General features: G+C 45.2%; 2 protein-coding genes across 3 annotated transcripts in view; both read right to left on the bottom strand.

Moving 5' to 3' along the window:
• Positions 1-1,811: 1,811 nt before the first annotated feature.
• The window catches only part of LOC140425828 (uncharacterized), a 217,992-nt gene continuing 195,801 nt past the window's right edge, over positions 1,812-24,002 (bottom strand). Inside the window, exon 11 of the mRNA XM_072510224.1 lies at positions 1,812-2,303. Within this exon, the coding sequence (XP_072366325.1) occupies positions 2,288-2,303 (16 nt within the window). The 3' untranslated portion in view covers positions 1,812-2,287. The remainder of the gene's footprint in view (positions 2,304-24,002) is intronic.
• LOC140425603 (uncharacterized) lies at positions 8,804-14,562 on the bottom strand. 2 transcript variants are annotated; one of them, XR_011947901.1, is made up of 3 exons: positions 14,175-14,562; positions 9,264-14,140; positions 8,804-9,229 (listed from the first exon to the last, which is right to left on the bottom strand). XR_011947901.1 is itself a non-coding variant. In XM_072510089.1 (2 exons), exon 2 carries the CDS (start codon positions 13,089-13,091, stop codon positions 10,635-10,637), a length of 2,457 nt encoding a protein of 818 aa, XP_072366190.1. In that variant the 5' UTR covers positions 13,092-14,140; positions 14,175-14,562; the 3' UTR covers positions 8,804-10,634. The 2 variants fall into 2 exon arrangements, 1 of the variants encoding a protein (XP_072366190.1); XM_072510089.1 differs by having other exon boundaries at positions 8,804-14,140.

Genomic DNA, 24,002 nt, shown 5'->3' with positions numbered 1-24,002 from the left:
CCAGTCCACTATGGTCGTATCATCAGCAAACTTGTAGATGGAGTTGGAACCAAGTTTTGCCACGCAGTCATGTGTGTACAGGGAGTAGAGTAGGGGACTAAGTACGCAGCCTTGCGGGGCGCCGGTGTTGAGGACTATTGTGGAGGAGGTGTTGTTGTTCATTCTTACTGATTGTGGTCTGTTGGTCAGAAAATCGAGGATCCAGTTGCAGAGTGGGGAGCCAAGTCCTAGGTTTTGGAGCTTTGATATGAGCTTGGCTGGGATTATGGTGTTGAAGGTGGAGCTGTAGTCAATAAATAGGAGTCTAATGTAGGAGTCCTTGTTTTCGAGATGCTCTAGGGATGAGTGTAGGGCCAGGGAAATGGTGTCTGATGTGGACCGGTTGCAGCGGTATGTGAATTGCAGTGGATTTAGAGTACCCAATTAATTCTTTCCAATTTAGCGTGGCCAATCCACCTACTCTGCACATCTTTGGGTTGTGGGGGCGGAACCCACGCAGACACGGGGAGAATGTGCAAACTCCACACGGACAGTGACCCAGAGCCGGGATCGAACCTGGGACCTCAGCGCCGTGAGGCATCAGGGCTAATCCACTGCACCACCGTGCTGCCCTTACATCCGCCTAAACCTCCCACCTCTCACCTTGAACGTGACCCCTCGTGATTGACCTTTCAACTAAGGGGAACAGCTGCTACCTTGCACCTATCCATGCTCTTCATAATTTTGTACACATTCATCAGGTCGTCTGTCAGGCTTCTCTGCTCCAATGAAAACATCCCAAGCCCATCCAACCTCTCTTCATAACTTAAATGTTTCATCCCGGGCAACATCCTGGTGAATCCTCTCTACGCCCCCTCCAGTGCTATCACATCCTTCCTATAATGTGGAGACAGAATTGCACACCGTACTCCAGCTGTGGCCTCACCAAAGTTCTGTACAACTCCAACATGACCTCCCTTATTTTGTAATCTATGCCTCAATTGATAAAGACAAGTGTCCCAGATGAAGAAATCTGCTCAATCGCACGTCAAAAAAAATGATCAGGACCAAGGAGAGTGCCCTAGTGTACCAAATGCTAGCTAAAGTTCAAAGCGTTTTTAGCAAGATGGCGCCGGAGTGAGGCGACTCTCTGCGAGCTCTCCCAAACAGATCCACTTTTTACTTAACTTCTTCCCATGTACTTAATGATCTGTTGAGCTGCTCGCAGAAAAATACTTTTCACTGTACCTCGGTACACCTGACAATAAACAAATCCAATCCAATCCAATCCAGCAGCTACACCACATGCATATTTCTGAATTATTTGAAAACTGTTGAATAATCATGCTGTTAACAATTCTCGAACTGTTACTTTCCACAGTGGAACTAAACCATTTAGAAAATAGGACTAGTGCGCATGGGCCTGATGTCCTGCGTCATAAAGCACACAAGTGCGACATTTGAGGTAACACAATGTAAATGGATTAACACCTCTGCTAAAACAGTGGAGAACAAATTAATCATTGCTTGTCATCAGGGCACAGTTAGGAATGCAGCCTTCGCCGTATTTTTTGGTACAGAGCTTTGCTGTCCCACTAAATTGATCGCACTAAAACCTGGGACAGCCGTCGCAGAGGCGCAATGGAGTAAAGCCCCCCCCACCCCCGCCCCCGGTCAGGCCTTTTCATCCAAAGGGGCCGGAAATGGTTTCGAATCCCTCGGGCTGTAGACCTGACGTGGAATGTGCATTGTACATATCGAGAGGATTGAGTCAAGTCAAGAATGGAACATGCTGCGTAGGGAGAAGTTGAATTTTATTGCCTTCTCTTGTTAATATTCAATTTTGGAATGTACTTTTACAAATCCGACCAACAAAGTATATTATTGGGGGTGGGGGGGAAATAATTGATTGAATCAGATGCTGAAACCTTTTTGGTCCTCATCTTCCGACCTAAGAAGTGACTGCCTTTTTATTGTTGCTCACTTAACAGTCTGATAAATGCAACCGAGGCGAAATTGGGGACTTTTAACCAAAATATAACTTTGCTTGAACGAACAGGAGTGCGATTGCCCCAATCGATCTTCCTTTTTAAAAAAAATAATTTGGGATGGATTTTCTCAGGATGGATTCATGCTCTTCCACAGCTACTGCCCTATGGGAAATAATTACTCTTTTATACACACAAACTGCGAAGTACCCAGCGCACAGTCGGATAGCTGAGTTTATATTTCTGACAAAGAAATGCGTGTTCGCTTTTATCAAATGCTTCTGATGTTACGGGTCTTGAAGCGGAGAAGCGTTGAGCTTTCAGTTCCTAGACGCCCTGAAAAATAGAGAGAAATATAATGCTAAAACAGTGGAGAACAAATTCCACTGTAATCTATGCCTCAATTGATAAAGACAAGTGTCCCAGATGAAGAAATCTGCTCAATCGCACGTCAAAAAAAATGATCAGGACCAAGGAGAGTGCCCTAGTGTACCAAATGCTAGCTAAAGTTCAAAGTGTTTTTAGCAAGATGGCGCCGGAGCGAGGCGACTCTCTGCGAGCTCTCCCAAACAGATCCACTTTTTACTTAACTTCTTCTCATGTACTTAATGATCTGTTGAGCTGCTCGCAGAAAAATACTTTTCACTGTATTTGAAAATACAGTGAAGACCAACAAGGAAATGGCCACCTACAAAGAGTGGCTCCATTTCTACCTCAGTTAAACAATTCAGTTTCCACAAGGTTACGCCTCATGTCTGGGCCATCTGATCACGGTAATGATCAAGTCTCTCTTCAACCCGAATCGCTATTGAAATGCTCAATCATTTTCGAAACAATTGAGTAGCTTTGGAGAATTGAACTAATCATTCTTCCTCTGTAACAGAGTTCCCCCGACAACTACCCACGAACTAACTGTGTGATATCTGGCGGAAGTTGAGCGCAAAAAAAGTCACAAATTGCGTGAAGGAAACTTGAAGAAACACAATCATTCCTTTGCTCTTCTTTCCATAGGAGGCTGATTCCCAACAAAACTGCTAATTCGCCGCCAAGTCTCTCCTTGAAAGACATATCTTGTTCACATTTAATGAGCTGATAAATATTGCGCAGACACTGTGCCACATATGACCTTCGCAATAGCGTAATAACCGCTCCCTTATCAGCGAGGCACTTTATTTAAAAGCCAAAGCTCCAAAGAACAAAGTTCCTGTCTGCCTATCAGGTCCTAGAGGTATTTGCTTCCTCGCAGTGCAATTAAACCTTTGAACATTAATGAACTCCAGGCATCATTTCTTTGCCGTAAGTAGTTTGAGGTCAGTAATGAGTGTTCCATTAGCTCCTAACTTAGAACTATGTTAAGCAGCTGGCAGGCTTCTGGCAGATGCGAAAGGCAGCAAGTCTAATCCCCATTAATAGAACTACAAAATACCTTGGCGTTCCAGCCAAAAATGTAATATTAATTATAGAAACTTTGTCAGAGGTGGATAGCAGCGGACTGCTTCATTTCTATTTATTGAATAAGCCTCAACTCAACGGGCAGATTAATTGGTTCTTTAATGAGCTGAAATAAACAGGGCTCATGGTTAGAGCTGCAGACTGAGATGATCAAATAACTCCATGGGGCACATACGGGAACAACTGGGAGAACGTTGCCCAAGGAGGATAATGGGTTGGATGGAAAGTGGAGAAGTGCAATGAGTGAATCATTGAAAGCTTCCAGCACATTAGGAGGCCAAATTTGTGCCTGTACTGGCTCTTTGAAAAAGCAGTAGTGATTAGTCCCCCGTTCCTGCTTCTTGCACGTGCGGCCTGTTCCACAACCTCAAGGCCCTGACCAACTAACTCCCTTTTAAAATTCTTTATGGAATTGGCTTCCACCATCTCTTCGGGAAGATCCCTGAATCCTGACAACTGTGTGAATGAAAACGTGTCTCCTAATCCCCTCTCCAGATTTTCCGTGAGTGATTTAAAATCTCTGTGGTAGTCACCACTGTTGTATTGTATATACTGCATACGAGGGGTATTGCGGTAAGGCCCGGTACTACAGGTACGGGGGTAGATCCCTGCCTGCTGGCTCCGCCCAGTAGGCGGAGTATAAATGTGTGGGTTCTCCGAGCTGCAGCCGTTTCGGGAGCAGCTGCGGGAGGTCACACATCTCTGTGTAATAAAGCCTCGATTACTCTCTACTCTCATCTCGTCGTAATTGATAGTGCAGCAATTTATTACGCAGAGATTTTACAGCGATGGACCTCCGCATTAAGCCTGATCGCCTGCAGCTGCACCCTCGAGCAGACAATGCCAAGTCAGCCTTCGCACAGTGGCTAGCTTGCTTTGAAGCCTACATTGGATCTGCGACAGACCCACCCTCAGAGGCACAGAAGCTCCAGCGCCTTTACACGCGGCTGAGCTCCGATATCTTTCCCCTCATCCGGGACGCGCCGACCTACGCAAAGGCCATGGCGCTACTGAAGGAGTACTACACTCAGCAGACCAACAAAATCTACGCCAGGCACCTCCTGTCACGCGGCATCAACTCCCCGGTGAGTCTGTGGAAGATTTCTGGCGAGCCCTGCACGTCCTGGTGACAGACTGCGATTGCCAGGCCGTTTTGGCCATTGAACATTCTGACCGGCTAGTTAGAGACGCGTTCGTTACGGGCATAGGACCTACATCCGCCAGCGCCGCTTAGAAGGGGCTACCCTCGACCTCGCGGCGACCAAGAAACTCGCGGTCTTGCTCACAGTCGCCTCACGCAATGTACAAGCATACGCCCCCGACCGCACGGCCCACCCCTCCTGGGCATCGTGGACCCCGCCAGCGAACACCCCACCATGGACCCCATCAGCGACCTCCCCCAGCCAACCCCAGGCCTGCGCCGCACGGCAACCAACCACAGGGGACCCAAATGCTACTTCTGCGGACAGACAAAACACCCCCGGCAGCGCTGCCCGGCGCGGAGCACACTCTACAAGGCCTGCGGGAAGAAAGGACATTTCGCTGCTGTGTGCCAGGTCCGTTCGGTCGCCGCTATTGTTCCTGCACTCCCCACGTGCGAGCCGTGGGCGCCGCCATCTTCCTCGCCATAGACCACTTGCGGCCCGTGGGCGCTGCTATCTTGCTCGCCTCACAACACGTGCGGCCCAAGGGCGCCGCCATCTTCCCCGCCTCAGGACCCCTGCTCGTCGGCCACCTCATCGGGCCGCTCATCGCCTGCAACCACCACAGACCAGCCGCGTCTCGCCTCCATCACAATCGGCCAGTCCCGACCGCACAACCTCGCGACCCTGTTGACGACAGTGAAGGTCGACGGGCACAAGATATCCCGCCTTCTGGACTCCGGGAGCACTGAGAGCTTCATCCGCCCCGATACGGTAAGGCGCTGCTCCCTCACGGTACACCACATTAATCAGAAAATCTCCCTGGCCTCCGGATCCCACTCCGTGGCGATCCGGGGGTACTGCACCGCCGCCCTCACCATCCAGGGCGTAGAGTTCAGCGGCTTCCGGCTCTACGTCCTCCCCATCCTCTGCGCTGCCTTGCTACTCGGTCTGGACTTCAACCTCCAGAGCCTAACCCTGAAATTCGGTGGGCCCCTACCACCCCTTACTGTGTGCGGCCTCGCGACCCTTAAAGTCGACCCACCTTCCCTTTTTGCAAACCTAACCCCGGATTGCAAACCCGTCGCCACCAGGAGCAGACGGTACAGTGCCCAGGACAGGACCTTCATCAGGTCTAAGGTCCAGCGGCTGCTATGGGAAGGTATCATCGAGGCCAGCAACAGCCCCTGGAGAGCCCAAGTGGTAGTTGTGAAAACTGGGGAGAAAAACAGGATGGTCGTTGACTACAGTCAGACCATCAATCGGTACACACAGCTCAACGCATATCTGATATGGTCAATCAGATTGCACAGTACCGGATCTTCTCGACAGTGGACCTGAAATCTGCCTACCACCAGCTCCCCATTCGCAAGGCGGACCGCCCGTACACCGCGTTTGAAGTGGACGGCCGCCTTTACCACTTCCTTAGGGTTCCCTTTGGCATCACTAACGGGGTCTCGGTCTTCCAACGGGAGATGGACAGAATGGTTGACCGGTACGGACTGCGGGCCACCTTCCCGTACCTGGATAATGTCACCATCTGCGGCCATGACCAGCAGGACCACGAGGCTAACCTTTCCAAATTCCTCCACACCGCTAAACTTCTCAACCTGACCTACAACAAGGAGAAGTGCGTGTTCAGCATGAACTGATTAGCCATCCTCGGCTATGTGGTCCAGAACGAAGTGCTTCTGCCTAAACCGCACTTCTACCGGCCAGACCGAGCGCATCTGGTGAAGGCCTCCCGCCCCTTTGAACGCCTCAGCATGGAATTCAAAGGGCCCCTCCCCTCCACCGACCGAAACACGTACTTTCTTACTGTGGTCGACGAATATTCCAGATTCCCCTTCGCCGTCCCATGCCCCGATATGACGTCTGCCACCGTCATCAAAGCCCTCAACACCATCTTCACTCTGTTTGGTTTCCCTGCCTACGTCCACAGCGACCGGGGATCCTCATTCATGAGCGATGAGCTGCGTCAGTTCCTGCTCAACAGGGGCATTGCCTCCAGCAGGACGACCAGCTACAACCCCCGGGGAAACGGCAGGTGGAGCGGGAGAATGGGACGGTCTGGAAGGCCGTCCAGCTGGCCCTACGATCCAGAAATCTCCCGGCCTCCCGCTGGCAGGATGTCCTCCCCGATGCCCTTCACTCCATTCGGTCACTCCTGTGCACGGCGACTAACGAAACCCCCCATGAACGTCTCTTTCCCTTCCGGGGTTTCGCTCCCAACGTGGCTGGCAGCTCCAGGACCAGTTCTCCTCCGCAAGCACGTGCGGCTCCACAAGGCGGACCCGTTGGTTGAGAGGGTACAGCTACTCCACATGAACCCGCAGTACGCCTACGTAGCGTACCCCAACGGCTGCCAAGACACAGTCTCCCTCAGGGACCTGGTGCCAGCTGGGCCCCCCCCCCCTCTGCCCCGGCGCCACCCTCCCTCCTCCCAGCGCACCCCACCACAACCTCCGCTCCAGGATGATCCGTCCTCCCCTTAGTCCCACCCGGGGATGAAGATGAGGTCGACACGCTCCCGGAGTCACCAACGACCGAACCAACGCCAAAATCGCTCGCAACGACGGATCAAGGCGCCCGATCGTCTGAATTTATAAACTTTTCCTTAAAATGTTAAACACCTGAATGTAAATAGTTTTCCACCACCCCCGCTGGACTCTTTTTTTTAACAGGGGGTGAATGTGGTAGTCACCACTGTTGTATCGTATATACTGCATACAAGGGTATTACAGTAAGGCCCCTGTACTACAGGTACGGGGGTAGATCCCTGCCTACTGGCTCCACCCAGTAGGCGGAGTATAAATGTGTGTGCTCACTGAACTGCAGCCATTTCGGCAGCAGCTACGGGAGGCTATACATCTCTGTGTAATAAAGCCTCGATTACTCTCTACTCTCGTCGTAATTGGTAGTGCATCAATCTATGACCCTGGTTATTGACCCAATCCACAGAGGGAATAGTGTCCTCTCGGCACCTTGGAAATCTCCATTTGGTCACCTCTTAACCTTTTCCATCCTTTCCCCACAAGCACAGGAGAATTCTCCTCAGTATTGCTCAATTATTAAAGGATCAGGAGCTTCTTGTACAAAGAACTGATTCGGGGAGGCTCCGCAGCAAGATAGATTGTAAATGACCTTGTACTTTACAAGCATCTCAGCTATTGCGACTCTAAGGGCAGCAAGTAATCTTCCTGGCTGCATACTGCGTTTGAGACGGACAGTCCTGCTGAGGAAATGACCATCGGCGAACATTAGCACCACCCAAACTCTCAAGAAAGAAAGATTGTATTTGCATCGCACCTTTCACAACATAAGAATGTTCCTCAGTGCTTTACAGCCAATTAAGTAATTTTGAATTGTAATCGGCATTGTGATGTTAGGAGGACAGCACGGTGGCGCAGTGGTTAGCACTGCTGCCTCACGGCGGCGAGGACCGGGGTTCGATCCCAGCCCCAGGTCACTGTCCATTTGGAGTTTGAACAGTTTTTGTTATAACCTGCCTGCTTACCATTGGCTGGGGACTAATGACAATCCCACAATCCTGTGGGAGTATGAGTTTCCCCAATGAGGGGGGGCGGAGAAATCATTAGCAGACTCCCTGTATAAATAAAGCTGGCCAGTTTGGAACCAGCAGGAAGGAGTAAGCAGCAAGCGAGGTTGCTGCTGTTGTGTGTATATATGTTATTGTAAATAAATGTTATTTCTTTTTATCCTTGAAACTCGTGCTGGATTCTTCGTGGCCCTCACAAAAGTTTTCCCATGTCTGCGTAGGTCTCACCCCCACAACTCGGAAAGATCTGCAGGCAGGTGAATTGGCCACATTAAATTGCCCCTTAATTAGAAAAAAGAATTGGGTGTTGTGTTTGGTCCTTTGTACTTTACGAAGGAAACCACCAAACACTTCTACTTGCCCAAACCAAATTCTTTTATTGTGTTTCGTGTGGCAAGATAGCAATTTGATACAGAGCACGTAAAGGAAACTTTAAATTATAGGATCTTAACCTGTCGAACTACGCCAAGTTTGGGGGAAGCTTAGTTGATGAATCAAGTCCTGGCGCAATACGACAAGTTGTAAGATTTGTACTATTTGTAGACTGTGTTAAGTTGTTGTTCGATTCCTTGTATTATTCGACTGTGTATCGTTGAAGGAATTTATATCATCTCTGCTATTCGGTTATCAGTAGCACTTTGCGAATACTGGAACTCAGCAGAAATTTGCAGTATAAACTCCTCAGGTGCCAAAAAGAATTGTTTTATTTGTAGTCGCTTGATTACAATTTGAAAGTCATTTAAAAGGCAATTCGTAGACAATTCGAAGCTTTCAGAGAATTACAGACATTATCTTTCTTTGCTTAGGCAGACAGCTCGAAAGTAACTTTTAAAAGGTCAAAGTCTGGCAATGAAACATGAAGAGAGAGAGAAAGCTAATCTTCAGCTAAACTCAAACTCAAAGTCAAAAGTGGACTAACATCACTGACACAGACTGTTAAACTGACAACCCCCAAAAGACATCTCTAAAATGGAGACTAGAATTAAAGGCAAAAACTGACTAAACTAACAGAAAGACAAAACTTAAAAACTAAACAGACAATACTCACAAAGACAACAAAAACCCCAACCTAACCTAACCTAACCTAACCTAACCCAACCTAACCTAACCTAACCCAACCTAACCTAACAAAGACAATAAAACCTAAAATGGCCGGAAGAAACTTTTTAGTTATACACTTTCATATCTGTCTTAAACCGTCTAATTACACCCCAATATAATCCTAATTGGTTTGGGTTAGACTCAAACACATTTGATTTGATGGCAAGCCGTCCATCTTCAATGTGCAACATCAGCTTTTCTGACCTAGCTGTTATCTGCATTGTGAACAATGGTGCTGTGTATTCAATCCCTTGACCTTGACAATTAGCACAAGACAGTGTCATTATCTTGAAAATATGCATTTGCCAGAACAACGGACTTCAGTAAAAGTGAATTATGCTGTATAAATGGGTATTTAAAACTGGGGCTCAACATTTCTGCTTAAACAGCTATCTTTTACCTATACTAGTTGTATTTGAAATACTTGGCTTCTACAGTCGGCCCTTTGATAAATCGAAAAATTGAGATATATCAGAAAAGATTAAAATACATCATTAATGCGATAGGATAGGTAAAAGCGCAAAGAATCATTGCAGTTTTAAACAATAAAATGGAATTAACATTGCAACAGGCATTTCAAAATAATTATTATAATTAATAGATTAATCAAATTTGATCACATTGGTAATTAATAATAACTTCATGTAAAATGATTATACAATAAAAGTTGAACATATGATCTAGTAATAAATGGTAAAATGATTATCAAAATTGATGTCAAGTCTTTGACATCTTCTGGATAATACACAAAAGCTTGTTGAAAGGGTTAATTTTCTTACAGAGACAAAAGAGGCGTATAGCTTGGAATGATGCCATTCGCATCTTTAAACTTTTTTTTTGTCACTCAAATGGACTGGGAGTAAAAGTTGGATTGCTGCCAAATTCCCGTTATCAAATTTCTTTGAACGATATGTTCTTTTGGCTTTTAATCAAAGATTGTTGGTTTTTTTTTAAACCAGCTTCCACATTGTTTGAAGTTTTAATTTCCAGGCTAATTCCAAACATTTATTTTAAAATATCAAATACAATAACTTATTAAATATATAACTGAACCAATCTTGTGCTGTATCTTGATTTTCTGTAGATGAATTTGCCGATTCTGTTAAAGGAAACACAGCTAACAAGATATGTTAATTTCTTTAAATTAATAAAGCAACGTTCAGAATGACAGTTTTCTTAAGTTGACAGTTCTTGGCAACTTTTTAGCGATACATTGAGCTTTCTTTAGCTGCTTTGATGGCAGCCGTTGTGTTCTGAGTAAGTTCCCTTTTTCGTTTGGAAATTTTCTGTCCAAGTAAACATCTTTCTGGGCAATTTGTGCTTTGTGAAAGCTAGCTTTGTGACTGTTAGTACTGAGGTGGTTCAAGACCACCCGTAAGTCTTTGTCATGATCATCTTTATTGATAGAGGTTATCAGAACATCATCTTCATATTGGATAATGGTGGAAGGCCGAACAGGCAGTTGCCTGAGATGATTCTGTAAAGCCATGTGGTAAACAGTTGGGCTATTATGATACTGTTGTTGATTAACTGTAAAAGCAAACCATGGTTGTAGTTGCTTAACCAGTAGGGCTGACCAGAAGCCATACTGGGTGTGTCTTGTTGGTACGTGTTACATGGTTGACCACGAGGTGGAGATGTATTGTAGTGAACATTGTCTACTTCATTATCATCTCTGGAATCCATCCGTTGTTTTTGATAGCATTTTGCCATCCAGTGTCCTACTCTACCACAGGAAAGACATTGTGGTATTTTCTTACGTGATTTTAATGGAGCAAGGGTACTTGTTTGCTCTGGCGCTGGTGGTGAAATTGTAGTTACTGCTGATATTCCTGCAGGTGCTGCAACAGCCGCCGCTGGAGCAGCAGGTAACATGGGCTGGATTTGAGCAATAGGCTGCATTTGAGCAGCTGCAGTGTTAAAAGTTGCCTGATTGTGCAAACCACGATCTATCTGAATGCATCGGTCAACTATGTCTCGGTATGTGCCAGCTGTGGCCCAAGCTGGTAAAACCAAATTCAAGGCAGCAGAAACTCCAGGTTTAACACCGGCTATAAAAGCCGTTTTTAATGGACTTAAAGTGCTTGCATCCCATGTGTCATTTTCCTGGTCGAGTGTCATCCCTGAATATTCCATCCAAGTACGTAAAAATCTTTCCTCAAAATCCTGAATATCTTCATTCTTTTTTTGAAAGCAAGCTGTGATCTTAGACCAATTGGTCCTCGGGGGGCGAAATTGTAATAGCCAATTCTTGATTGTTAGCCAACCAGCTTCTAAATTTTGCAAATCGTCTCCAAGGGCAACTTCTACTTCATTTCTAAGGGTTGAACTTATACGAGTACCTAGCATGATAGTCAGAATTTGTACTCCATCAAATGGGTGGAGACTGTAAATGGCTTGTAATCTGTGAATTCCATCCCATGTGATCTTACCACCCTTTTTAGGGTGTGGAAGACCCTTGGACCATTCGTCAATTTTAGAAGGATCAATTTGTTCATGAACCCATTGGTGGTCAAATATGTTTCTAGTGATAGTTTTACCATCTTCTTCTATTTTTTTGCTTCCAACTCTAACCCGTTTGCGTTTTAAAGGGGCTAGTCGAATTGCTTTAGTATTTTGTATTGTAGGAACACTATCTTCGTCTGATTCATCCGACAGAGAAAATGATTTATTTTTAACAATTGATCTCGGCTGTGCAATTGCCGATTGTGCCACTAGGTGGGTGGCTTGGACTGCTTTCTGAGTTTGTTCAATCTTTTGTACAGAAAGCATGTTTGTCAAAGAATTACAATGTTCAGTCACGCTGGTTATATTTCTTTCTAAAACACATCTTTCTTTCACTAACTTGCAATTTTCAAGTTCAATTTGCTCAGTTTTTAATTGCAATTGTCGGTATTTTGACTCCACTTCAAAGACTTGATTTTGGAATTCTGTTATTTGAAAAGATAACTGCTGGAGTTCAGAGGTTTTGTTTTGCAAATCTGTCTCAAGTTTGGATTTTGCATCTCGCAATTCTGTTTTAATTTCATCATAATGCTCAAGTTTGGATTTTGCAACTTGCAATTCTGTTTCAAGTTTGGATTTTGCATCTTGCAAATCTGTTTTAATTTCATCATAATGCTCAAGTTTGGATTTTGCAACTTGCAATTCTGTTTCAAGTTTGGATTTTGCAACTTGCAAATCTGTTTTAATTTCATCAGAATGCTCAAGTTTGGATTTTGCATCTTGCAAATCTGTTTCAAGTTTGGATTTTGCATCTTGCAATTCTTCAACAACTGTAATTAATTGCCTTTTAGTAGACCTATACTCATCATCACTTCGTTCAGTATTTAATTGCAGCTGTTGGTATTTTGACTCCACTTTAAAAACTTGATTTTGAAATTCTCCGATTTGAACAGATAACTGCTGGAGTTCAGAGGTTTTATTTTGCAAATCTGTTCTAATTTCATCATAATGCTCAAGTTTGGATTTTGCATCTCGCAATTCTTCAACAACTGCCATTAGTTGGTCTTTAGTCGACCAATACTCATGATCAAATTTAATTTTAGCAATTGTCTCTTGATGTTTTTGGAGCTGTGCCATTACTGCAAAAGACCATTTCATACGTCTTCCACCGTTTAACCGTGTGGTCTTACCCCATGCCTTCTTGATATTATCAAGGGACCACTGTCCTTTGGGGATATCATATTTTGATTCAATTTTTGTAGCAACTTCAGACAGTCCAAATTGTCTACGAATGAAAGATCTAAAATCCCCCAACATATCTTCAACAGAAACATCTGGTATTCCAGCACCCCCCTTGGATGTAGTGGGGAGTAATTTTCTGTCTGCTAAAGGCTCTGAATCTACACTTTGAATTGGACTAGCCATAACTTTTCTTGATCGCTGACTGCCGTTTTATTTTAGTTACTGCAGTGACTAATCTTCCAGTCACGCCTGATAGTCTGACCGAAGGCACTTGATTTATTTAACACAGTCTATAAAAAATGTTCTTTTCAAGGGTCGAAGTACTGATTGATGCGGCTTTAAGACTTTTAATGGGTGAAAAAGATATTTCTTACCCCAGTCTAGCCGTGGGTTCCGGCTGTCTTCTGGGCCTCCTCTGATTATCTCCGAAGCTTCCCGAAGGTTCCCGACCTCCTCCGATTATCTTCGAAGCTTTCCGTCGTCACCTGGGCCTCCGAAGGTCGTCCTCAGTACTCCCCCCCCCCTGACTGCCTGACTACGCCAATTAAAGGAAACTTTAAATTATAGGATCTTAACCTGTCGAACTACGCCAAGTTTGGGGGAAGCTTAGTTGATGAATCAAGTCCTGGCGCAATACGACAAGTTGTAAGATTTGTACTATTTGTAGACTGTGTTAAGTTGTTGTTCGATTCCTTGTATTATTCGACTGTGTATAGTTGAAGGAATTTATATCATCTCTGCTATTCGGTTATCAGTAGCACTTTGCGAATACTGGAACTCAGCAGAAATTTGCAGTATAAACTCCTCAGGTGCCAAAAAGAATTGTTTTATTTGTAGTCGCTTGATTACAATTTGAAAGTCATTTAAAAGGCAATTCGTAGACAATTCGAAGCTTTCAGAGAATTACAGACATTATCTTTCTTTGCTTAGGCAGACAGCTCGAAAGTAACTTTTAAAAGGTCAAAGTCTGGCAATGAAACATGAAGAGAGAGAGAAAGCTAATCTTCAGCTAAACTCAAACTCAAAGTCAAAAGTGGACTAACATCACTGACACAGACTGTTAAACTGACAACCCCCAAAAGACATCTCTAAAATGGAGACTAGAATTAAAGGCAAAAACTGACTAAACTAACAGAAAGACAAAACTTAAAACTAAACAGACAATACTCACAAAGACAACAAAAACCCCAACCTAACCTAACCTAACCTAACCTAACCCAACCTAACCTAACCTAACCCAACCTAACCTAACAAAGACAATAAAACCTAAAATGGCCGGAAGAAACTTTTTAGTTATACACTTTCATATCTGTCTTAAACCGTCTAATTACACCCCAATATAATCCTAATTGGTTTGGGTTAGACTCAAACACATTTGATTTGATGGCAAGCCGTCCATCTTCAATGTGCAACATCAGCTTTTCTGACCTAGCTGTTATCTGCATTGTGAACAATGGTGCTGTGTATTCAATCCCTTGACCTTGACAATTAGCACAAGACAGTGTCATTATCTTGAAAATATGCATTTGCCAGAACAACGGACTTCAGTAAAAGTGAATTATGCTGTATAAATGGGTATTTAAAACTGGGGCTCAACATTTCTGCTTAAACAGCTATCTTTTACCTATACTAGTTGTATTTGAAATACTTGGCTTCTACAGCACGTTATCATGGAGTCTGCTAACTACTCCTCTGGAACTTGCACCGAGCACTGACCATTCACATTTACGTCTTATTACCCTCTCAATCTTCTTCTGAAGATGGCCGGATGTGTCCCCCCTTATAGCGGAGTCACAAGTCACATGACCTTGGTCTGGAGACCGCATAGTGTGTCCGTACCGCCACTTGCTGGTTGGAGGTCGCACACCATCCATCTATGATATAGCCCATAGGCATATCACCACATTGGGTACTCTAAATTTATTTTTTTAAAACTATTGTAATGTTAGGAACACTGGAGTTTATTTACACACAGCAAGCTCCCTCAAATAGCAATGTGATGGTGACCAGGTCCTCTGTTTTTATTCTGATGCGAGTTGAGGAATAATTATTGGAGTGAGGCACCAGGAATAACTCCCCTGCTCCCCAAAACAGTAGCATAATGTATTGTACATCCACCTGAGAGGATCTTGATTCAACATCTCGTCTGCAAGAAAGTACCTCTGATAGTGCAGCACTCCCTCAGTGCTGCGCTGCAGTGTCAGCCCAGGTTTCTGTGCTCAAGTCCTGGAGTGGGACTTGAACCCGCAATCTTCTGACTCAGGTCAATGTGCTGCCAACTGCACATTGGCCGTTGCCAGGTCCTTCGCTCCTGCCCCTTTGCCAGGCTTTTCTGTGACTTAAAAGAAATCTGGGCTGATGCATTCTGTATCTCAAAGTTGGTGTGTCAAAAGAAAGCATGGCTGATTGATGAAGCCCTTGGCACGATTGCCTGTAGAAGGAGGTTCTGGGGCAGGAACTGCACTGAGGGAAGCGGGATTGGGAGGGGAGGGAGGGGAGGGAGGGAGGGTGGAAGGAAGGAAGGAAGGAGTAAAAGGTAAAAGGGTGGAGGGTGAGAACGAGACATGAAAGAGGCGACATGTGAACAATGGGGGTGGGGTGGGGTGAGGCAGGCAAGTTGCTTTAATTCATTCCAGGAATGAGGGGCTTATCTAATGAAGAACTATTGAACAAGTTGGGCCTATGCCTATTGAAGTTTAGGAGAATGGGAGGTGATCTTATTGAAACATAGAAGACCTTGCGGGGATTTGACAGGATAGATACCAGGCGAATGTTTCCACTCCCTGAGAGACTAGAACTTGGAGACACGGTTTCAGTATAAGAGGGCGACCATTGAAGACTGAGGTGAAGAGAAACCTTTTCTCTCAGAGGGTCATTAGTCTGTGGCATTCTCTTCCCCAGACAGCAGTGGAGACTGGATCATTGAATATATTCAAGGCTGAGTTAGACAAATTTTCGATTGACAAGGGGGCAAGGGGGTTGAGGATTGGGGGGGGGGGGGGGGGGGGGGGGGAGTGGAGTTGAGACACAGCCTGATCAGCCATGATCTGATTGAGTGGCCGAGCTGGTTAGAAGGGCCGAATGGCCTACTCCTGCTTTTAATTCGTATGTTCCTGTATAGAAGTGAGAGAGGAAGGAAAGGGAGAGGGGAGGATGACAGCGAGGAGAGGAGGTGGCTGGGGGATGACGTGAAACACTGGTAATAAAGAAAGAGAATGTGTTCGGATCAGAAGTAGGCAGGTGCCAGGAGCTGTTTCGGCGCGAGGTGGGGAAGGGGGGTGGGGGGGGGGGGGGGGGGGGGGGGTGGGAAGAAAACGTCGGGAGAAGCCAGAATAGTTTGAAGAGACAAAAGAGAAGCGGGGGGGTGGGGGGTGCTATGAGCTTGGTCAGGTGAGAACATTGGTTGTGGGGGTGGGAAGAAGACGACAACTCTGGAGCAGGAAAGAAAGGAGTGTGTCAATATTTACAGGGGAGAGGAAGAGGAATGAGGTAGCAGGGGATTGAAGATGGCAGCAAAGGTGGGAAAGCAATTGCGAGCTTTCACTGAATTGCACGGGGTTATGCCAAGTCTTGACTTGCGGGGACAGGGAGGAGAGTCAGGATGAGCTGAAAAAGCAGGTCTCTGTTCTCAGGATGTGGAGTCGGTGGAGAAACTCATGTGTCTTCATGAACACTAGAATTGCGAATCTCGGGCCATGTGTGTTGGAAGGTGTGAGGGAACCTGGTTCAACTGGACTTTAGCTCATTCCTCTCCCAGTGTTTGAACAGGACGGGGCAGGGGACTGGGGGAGAACGGATGGTTCTTTAGTCTGATCGCACTACCCTGCAACCAAATCCTTCTTTCACTGCACCCCTAAATCGCGGAAGAAGGGATGGACAAGACACCAGGACTACGAAATTCCTACAGTTGTCCCAAACATACTGAAGTCTTGAACGGAGCCAGAAGGAAATCACGGACCTGGGACCCAGACAATTTGAATGAAGGGTTCCTTCTGGCAATCCATTGATCAAGTTCCTAGTGTAGGAATTTTGAATGGATCTTTCTCAGCCTGTCTTCTGTGCATTCATCCAGCTCAGCCAGTTTGGAAAGGCAGCAACAAAGGTGCCAAAGCGACATTCCTTCCTTCAATGCCCCCCCCCTCCCCAGCTACTCGCTGCCCCCGCCCCCCCCCCCCCCCCCCCCCCCCCCCCCCCCCCCCCCCCACCACAACCACCACCACCTGCGCCACATAACCCTGAGACAGGTAGGCCAGTTACCTCAAACTAGCCTGAACCATCCACTCAAAAGGCAGCACCTTGCTCACCCTGGGATTTTGCAAGTGGTTGGCCCAGCTTTCCGGATGGGCTCCTGCCAAAATCTGCAGCAGGAAGCAAGAGGCTGCCCCCCGTCCACCAGGAGACTATGAGCAGGCTGTAACAGGACCCCGACTGCAGCGACTGAAAACGGAGGAAGCGAGGAGTCGAAGGAGAAAGAAGAGCGGCGAAGATCCAAAGAAACGTGTTTCACTTGTCGGTTCTCAGACTCAGTGTCTGGTACAACGCTGCCTTTCAAACCAAGTCTCCAGACCACACATCACGGCCTAACCACACTTCCTATTCTGATTCTTCCTTTGGCTTTTCCCATGTTGCATGTTCTTGCCACAGTGCTGGTTGATCACCTTCATTTTTGCGGGGGGGGGGGTGGATTTGGGGGGTGGATGGTTTTACAGCCAGATGCCCATGCTGCCATTAACCCGTTTATCCAGGGTTAGGAACTGGGGCATGGTTGACCAGGAATCTCTCCTCTTCTTACTGCCAGCCAGAAATATGTTGTAAGGAATTGCAGGATGACAGTCAACTTGTTTGGCCACGTCATGAACACCCTATCCTCGGATCCCGGCACAACGTATTTTCTCATTTTCCTTTAAGGATAAGCTCTTGTCGTTCACTAATGATTCAGTTGAGGTCACATACTAAACACACAGGGCCATTACGGCTATACGCACATGCTCGATTATTCCTTAAGCATATTGGGCATCAACATGTCAAACATGAGCAAATGAATTATTCCTCTGTGCATAGGTTGTTCTAGAACTAGACGTGATGGTGCAGCATGTCACTGGTATATTAATTATATTGTTAAGATGCACAGGTCAGGGAAATTGTTTAATTAAGTGAGCATAGAAACTGGGAGCTGAGTTTGGCCCTTCGAGCCTGTTCCGCCATTCCATAGGATCATGGCTGATCCTCGATCTCAAGGCCATATTCCCGCTTTCTCCCCAGACCCCTTGATGCCATTAAAATCTAAAAAAAAATCTACCTCTTTCTTGAATACATTCGGTGACTTGGCCTCCACAGCCTTCTGCGGTGGAGAATTCCAAAGGTTCACCACCCTCTCTGAGTGAAGAACGTTTTCCTCATCTGAGTCCTACATGATCTACCCCAGTGTTTTTTTCAAACTTTTTTTCCCGGCGACCCACTTATACCAAGTGGCTGGCCCTCGCGACCCACACCACATTCACTTCCTACTTAGGTGAGCCTGTCCTCACTTTTGTGCATTTAAAATTAATATAATTGATCTTCCTCACTTATGGCGGTAAATTGTATTCAGTTCTGCATTCTTAAAACCACAATATTGCATGGCAACAAAATAATTCCACCTTGTATATTGTAAATTTAATTCGGCGACAAACAGTTTCACACTCCTGACACTGAAATTGCTGGTTTGGTCCTATCAGAAGTTTCCAACTCGATCGTGAGATTTAACTCTGAGCTCCACAGTACCAAAAGGCTGCTTAATCGATCTGAAGATTTGAACTCCACGAACCATCCCACCTACTGAAACACAATCGCTGATCTGGGAGCGCTGTATCAACATAGATAAGGGACTTCAGTTTTAAAGAAGTTTGAGAATCTTATTCCTCTCGTCAGCATTTACGTTCAAAGCAAATGTCCGAAATCAGACAATACACTCACTTACTGTGCATCAGCCATCCACGTTTTTCAGGTGCAGTCTCATTTTAAATTTATTCTACAGCAAAATACTCCAATGCGCACAGGCAAATGTAACGAGTTGGATTGTGAGAAAATGATGACACACTTCAAGCTCTGAAGCCACAGGCTGCCTTCACAGCAGGAAATTTGAGACTCGGGCAGAATCCACTCATCGGGGAAGCTACAGTTCTGCTGCCTCAGTCGCATTCTAAACAGGATTCATTGAACATTTAAAAATGCACCTCTTTCCCAATTCTTACGTTTTCTTTTTATAAAGTGCACGTAACTTGAATTGGATGAGACAGTACTGAGCTTTTACTCCACATCAAAAATCCTCATGCTGGCTATGTCATCGTCTGAGAGATCCTCATTGTCATATTGCCTTATACAAAATGCACGGGCACTATAAACAGAACAGAACCAGACCTGTGTGTAACATTACACCAATGTTGATCCCATAGCCATTCCAAATATTAGATTTCATAATCAAACATTGTATTTGTGTATTGGCTAGGTATTAAATTTAACTTTATGAATGTACATGATTTTCTTTGAACAAGATAAGTTTAGGGCAGCAAAGGTTTACTCAGGGAGAAAATGGGAAAAAAGGATCAGGCGATCATTGGGGATCATTTTTGGAGATCCCGGGGGGCGGCATGTGGTGCAGTGGCTAGCACTGGGACTGCGGCGCTGAGGACCCGGGTTCGAATCCCGGCTCTGGGTCACTGTCCGTGTGGAGTTTGCACATTCTCCGCATGTCTGTGTAGGTCCCACCCCCACAACCCAAAGATGTGCAAGTTAGGTGGATTGGCCACGCTAAATTGCCCCTTAATTGGTGAAAAAATAATTGGGTACTCTAAATTTCTAAAAAAAAAATTTGACGGTCTATTTTTCAATAGATCCCCCACTTTGAAAAACACTGGTCCACCCTGTATTCTGAGAGTGTGTCCTCTGGCTCTAGATTCCACAATCAAGGAAACATCCTCCCTGTATCTAGTCTGTCCAGAATGTTAGAATATTCAATCAGATCTCCTCTCATCCTTCTAAACTCTAGTGAATACAAGCCCAGACAAACCAATCTCACCTCATAGGGAAATCCCGCCGACGCCGGTATTAGCCTCGTAAACCTCTGCTGCACTCCCTCGATGACAAGTATTTCCTTCCGTAGGTAGAGAGACCAAAACTGCACAGTATAATCCATGTGTGGTCTCACCAAGGTCCTCTATAACTGCAGTAAGACACCCCTACTTCTGAACTCAAGTCCTCTTGCAATAAAGGCCAACATAGTATTTGCCTTCCTAATGGCTGGTGTACAAGGATATCCACATTTGCTATTATATCACCAATTAAATAATACTCTTAATTTCTGTTTTTCACACTGCTGAAGTGTACAACTTCACATTTAGCCATATTGTACTGCATCTGCTATGTGTTTGCCCACTCACTGAACTTGTCCAAATCACATTGAAACCTCCTTGTATCCTCCTCATAACTCACAACACCACCCAGTTTTGTATCGTCAGCAAACTTGGTAATGTTACATCTGGCTCCCTCATCCAGACCATATATATATATATATATCATGAACTGCTGATATTTAGAGCAGTAATAAAGAGAGGATGCCGGGATACTGGGGTTGGAAGGTAGGAGGCGGATGTGTGTAATGCAGCATTCCGTGAATAAACCTATTACCAAGAAAAAGTATTCGTGTCAAGGATCAAAGTAACACAGCGTGTGCAAGGAGCACCGGGAGCGTAGGCTGATAGCTGCCGTTACACAAACAGTATTAGCTTGTTCCAGATCCCACAAAAGCTGGGTTGCTTGCTGGAAACAAAAGAGGCATTTCCACTTAAGACATAAACAACATTTGAATTTTTTGTCATTTGCAATCCAATAGGAGTTATTTTGCGCACGCCGAAGGAATGCGAAATGTCATTTCAGCCTCGAAAGATAATTTACTGCAGAGGCCATTGCCAGAATAATTATGCAAATGGATACAGTGCACAATGGAAACTGCACATTCCTCCGACTCAAAAACAAGATGTGCAGATTAGGAACAAAATACGTCTCATCTAATTCTCTGCAAATGTAGGTCATCAAATACACAACAATGTTTTGAGGAGTGGCATCGACCTGTTGTAAGAATACTGAAATGTGCCTGAATATAATTGGATTGGATTGGATTGGATTTGTTTATTGTCACGTGTACCGAGGTACAGTGAAAAGTATTTTTCTATGAGCAGCTCAACAGATCATTAAGTACATGAGAAGAAAAGGGAATAAAAGAAAATACACAACATATACAATGTAACTACATAAGCTCCGGTATCGGATGAAGCATACAGGGTGTAGTGTTAATGAGGTCAGTCCATAAGAGGGTCATTTAGGAATCTGGTGACGGTGGGGAAGAAGCTGTTTTGGAGTCTGTTCGTGCGTGTTCTCAGACTTCTGTATCTCCTGCCCGATGGAAGAAGTTGGAAGAGTGAGTAAGCCGGGTGTGAGGGATCTTTGATTATGCTGCCCGCTTTCCCCAGGCAGCGGGAGGTGTAGATGGAGTCAATAGATGGGAGGCAGGTTCGTGTGATGGACTGGGCGGTGTTCACGACGCTCTGAAGTTTCTTGCAGTTGCCATACCAGGCTGTGATGCAGCCCAATAGGATGCTTTCTATGATGCATCTGTAAAAGTTGGTAAGGGTTAATGTGGACATGCCGAATTTCCTTAGTTTTCTGAGGACGTATAGGCGCTGTTGTGCTTTCTTGGAGAAGCATCGCTTGCTCACAGGAGTTGAATTGACCCAGCCAAGAATGACGTTTTCTATTTTCCAGGAGTCTAACCCATGAGCACACAGCCTATCCAATATTCTTCACGGACGAGTTGATATGAGGTTCATACTGCAGACGTTAACACCCCTGTGACTCTGAATCTTTTACAATACCCATTTCAAACATTTGCCCGGTAGCACAGGCCTTGAATATTGCTGGAAAGAGAGACATGTTGCCGTAGCGAATTCACCTCGCACTCATCGGGACAAATGCAAGAATGCCAAATTTCAAACTATGTAGTATAAATTCTTCTGGCTGTCTGACATTTGGGTATTCTCATGTTTGTTCTGATGAGTGCAAAATGCAACATTTCAGCGACGAGTCCCTTTTTAGCGACACCGGAAACATCTTGCTGAAAGGTGGCACATTCACTCTGATGGTAAATGTGTAGGCCTTTTTAAAAAGTTCACCCACATTTTTTGTGTTTTCCATTTGACTGTATTGTATTTATGAGTGGTACAGGAGATATTTTTGTTTTGTCAAGTTCTATTAAAACCAATGTAAAAAGCCAAGAAAACAGAATAAGAATGCGCCCATTGTATCCTGTATTTGTAACTCTTCCTGTGCAGAAACACTTCAATAACGACGTATATATCCATGCATTCTGCATTCATAAAGGAAACAATGATGGTATGAGGCAGAGGCACGCGTTGGCTATGATGGATTGGGGCACAATACTGAAAGGGATGACTGTGGATAGACAATGGCAAACATTCAAAGAGCGCATAGATGAACGTCAACAATTGTTCATTTCTGTCTGGTACAAAAATTAAAAGGGAAAAGTGACCAAACCATGCCGTACAAGGAAAATTAGAGATAGCATTAGATCCGAGGATGAGGCATACAAATCAGGCAGAAAAAACAACAGACCTGAGGATTGGGAGCAGTTTCAAATTCAGCAAATGAGGGCAAAGGGATTAAGAAGGGGAAAATAGAGTACAAGAGTAAACTTGCGGGGAACATAAAGACTGATTGTAAAAGCTTCTATAGGTATGAGAGGAGAAAAAGATTGGTGAAGACAAATGTAGGTCCCTTACAGTCAGAAACAGTGGAATTTATAATGGGTAACAAATAAATGGCTGACCAACTGAAGGCATACATTGGTTCTGACTTCACAAAGGAGGACACAAATCATGTACCAGAAATGTTGAGGAAATCATGGTTTAGTAAAAGGGAGGAACTTAAGGGAATCAGTATTAGTAGGAAAATGGTGTTGGGCAAGTTGATGGGATTGAAGGCTGTTAACTCCCCAGTGCCTGATAATCCCTACATGCCAGAGTACTTAAGAAAGTGGTCCAAGAAATAATGGATGCTTTGGTGGTCATCTTCCAAGATTCTATCGACTCTGGAACAGTTCCTGCAGGTTGGAGGGAAGCTAATGTAACCTCACTATTTAAAAAGTAGAGACAAAACAGGGAATTATAGACCAGTCAGCCTGACATCTGTAGTGGGGAAAATTCTAGTGTCCATTGTAAAAGATTTAACAGCAGAGCACTTTGAAAACAGCAGGATCGGACAGAGTCAACATGGATTTACAAAAGGGAAATGATGCTTAACAAATCTACTGCAATTCTTCAATAATGTAACTGGTAGAGTTTTTTGTTTAAAGTATTTTTATTAAGCTTTTACAGAATTTTTCATAATAAAACAGTAGTAACAATAATAACAAAACAAACTAGAGTGATCATTAACATAGTGCAAAAAGAGAATATCCAATAACAATTAAATAGTCATTACCCCACGTGACTCAGTCTTCCCACACCATCCCAATGAAGCACTCACCCCCCACCCCCCACCCCCCCCACCCCCCCCCTATGGATTGCTGCTGCTGACATTTTAATTTTCCTCGAGAAAGTCGACGAACGGTTGCCACCTCCGAGAGAACCCTAGCGTTCTCGAGGCTGAGAAACTCAGCCATGTCACTAACCCAGGTCTCTACACTCGGGGGCTTCGAGTCCCTCCACATTAATAAAATCAGTCTCCAGGCTACTAGGGAGGCAAAGGCCAAGACGTCGGCCTCTTTTGCCCCCTGAACTCCCGGGTCTTCTGACACTCCAAAGATCGCTATCTCTGGACTCGGCACCACCCGTCTATTAAGCACCTTGGACATTGCCCTCGCGAACCCTTGCCAGAACTCTCTAAGCTCCGGGCATGCCCAAGACATGTGGACATGGTGATGCACGATCGATGACCACTAAAGCGAGGTTGTAGTTCAACTGAAGGCTTTAATAGATGTTTCCCCCAGCAGCTCAGGTACAGAATGAAGGCTGCTGGGGCGGCACGGGCTCTTATACCCCG

This window comes from Scyliorhinus torazame, chromosome 6, assembly GCF_047496885.1.
Source record: "Scyliorhinus torazame isolate Kashiwa2021f chromosome 6, sScyTor2.1, whole genome shotgun sequence".
In the NCBI taxonomy this organism is placed as follows: Eukaryota; Metazoa; Chordata; class Chondrichthyes; order Carcharhiniformes; family Scyliorhinidae; genus Scyliorhinus; species Scyliorhinus torazame.
Note: the sequence above shows the minus strand (reverse complement) of the source record. Positions and strands in the feature narration are given on the sequence as shown.

Excerpts from the sequence above, each read along its gene's own strand:
- LOC140425603 (XM_072510089.1), bottom strand. The coding sequence starts at position 13,091 with ATGGCTAGTCCAATTCAAAGTGTAGATTCAGAGCCTTTAGCAGACAGA.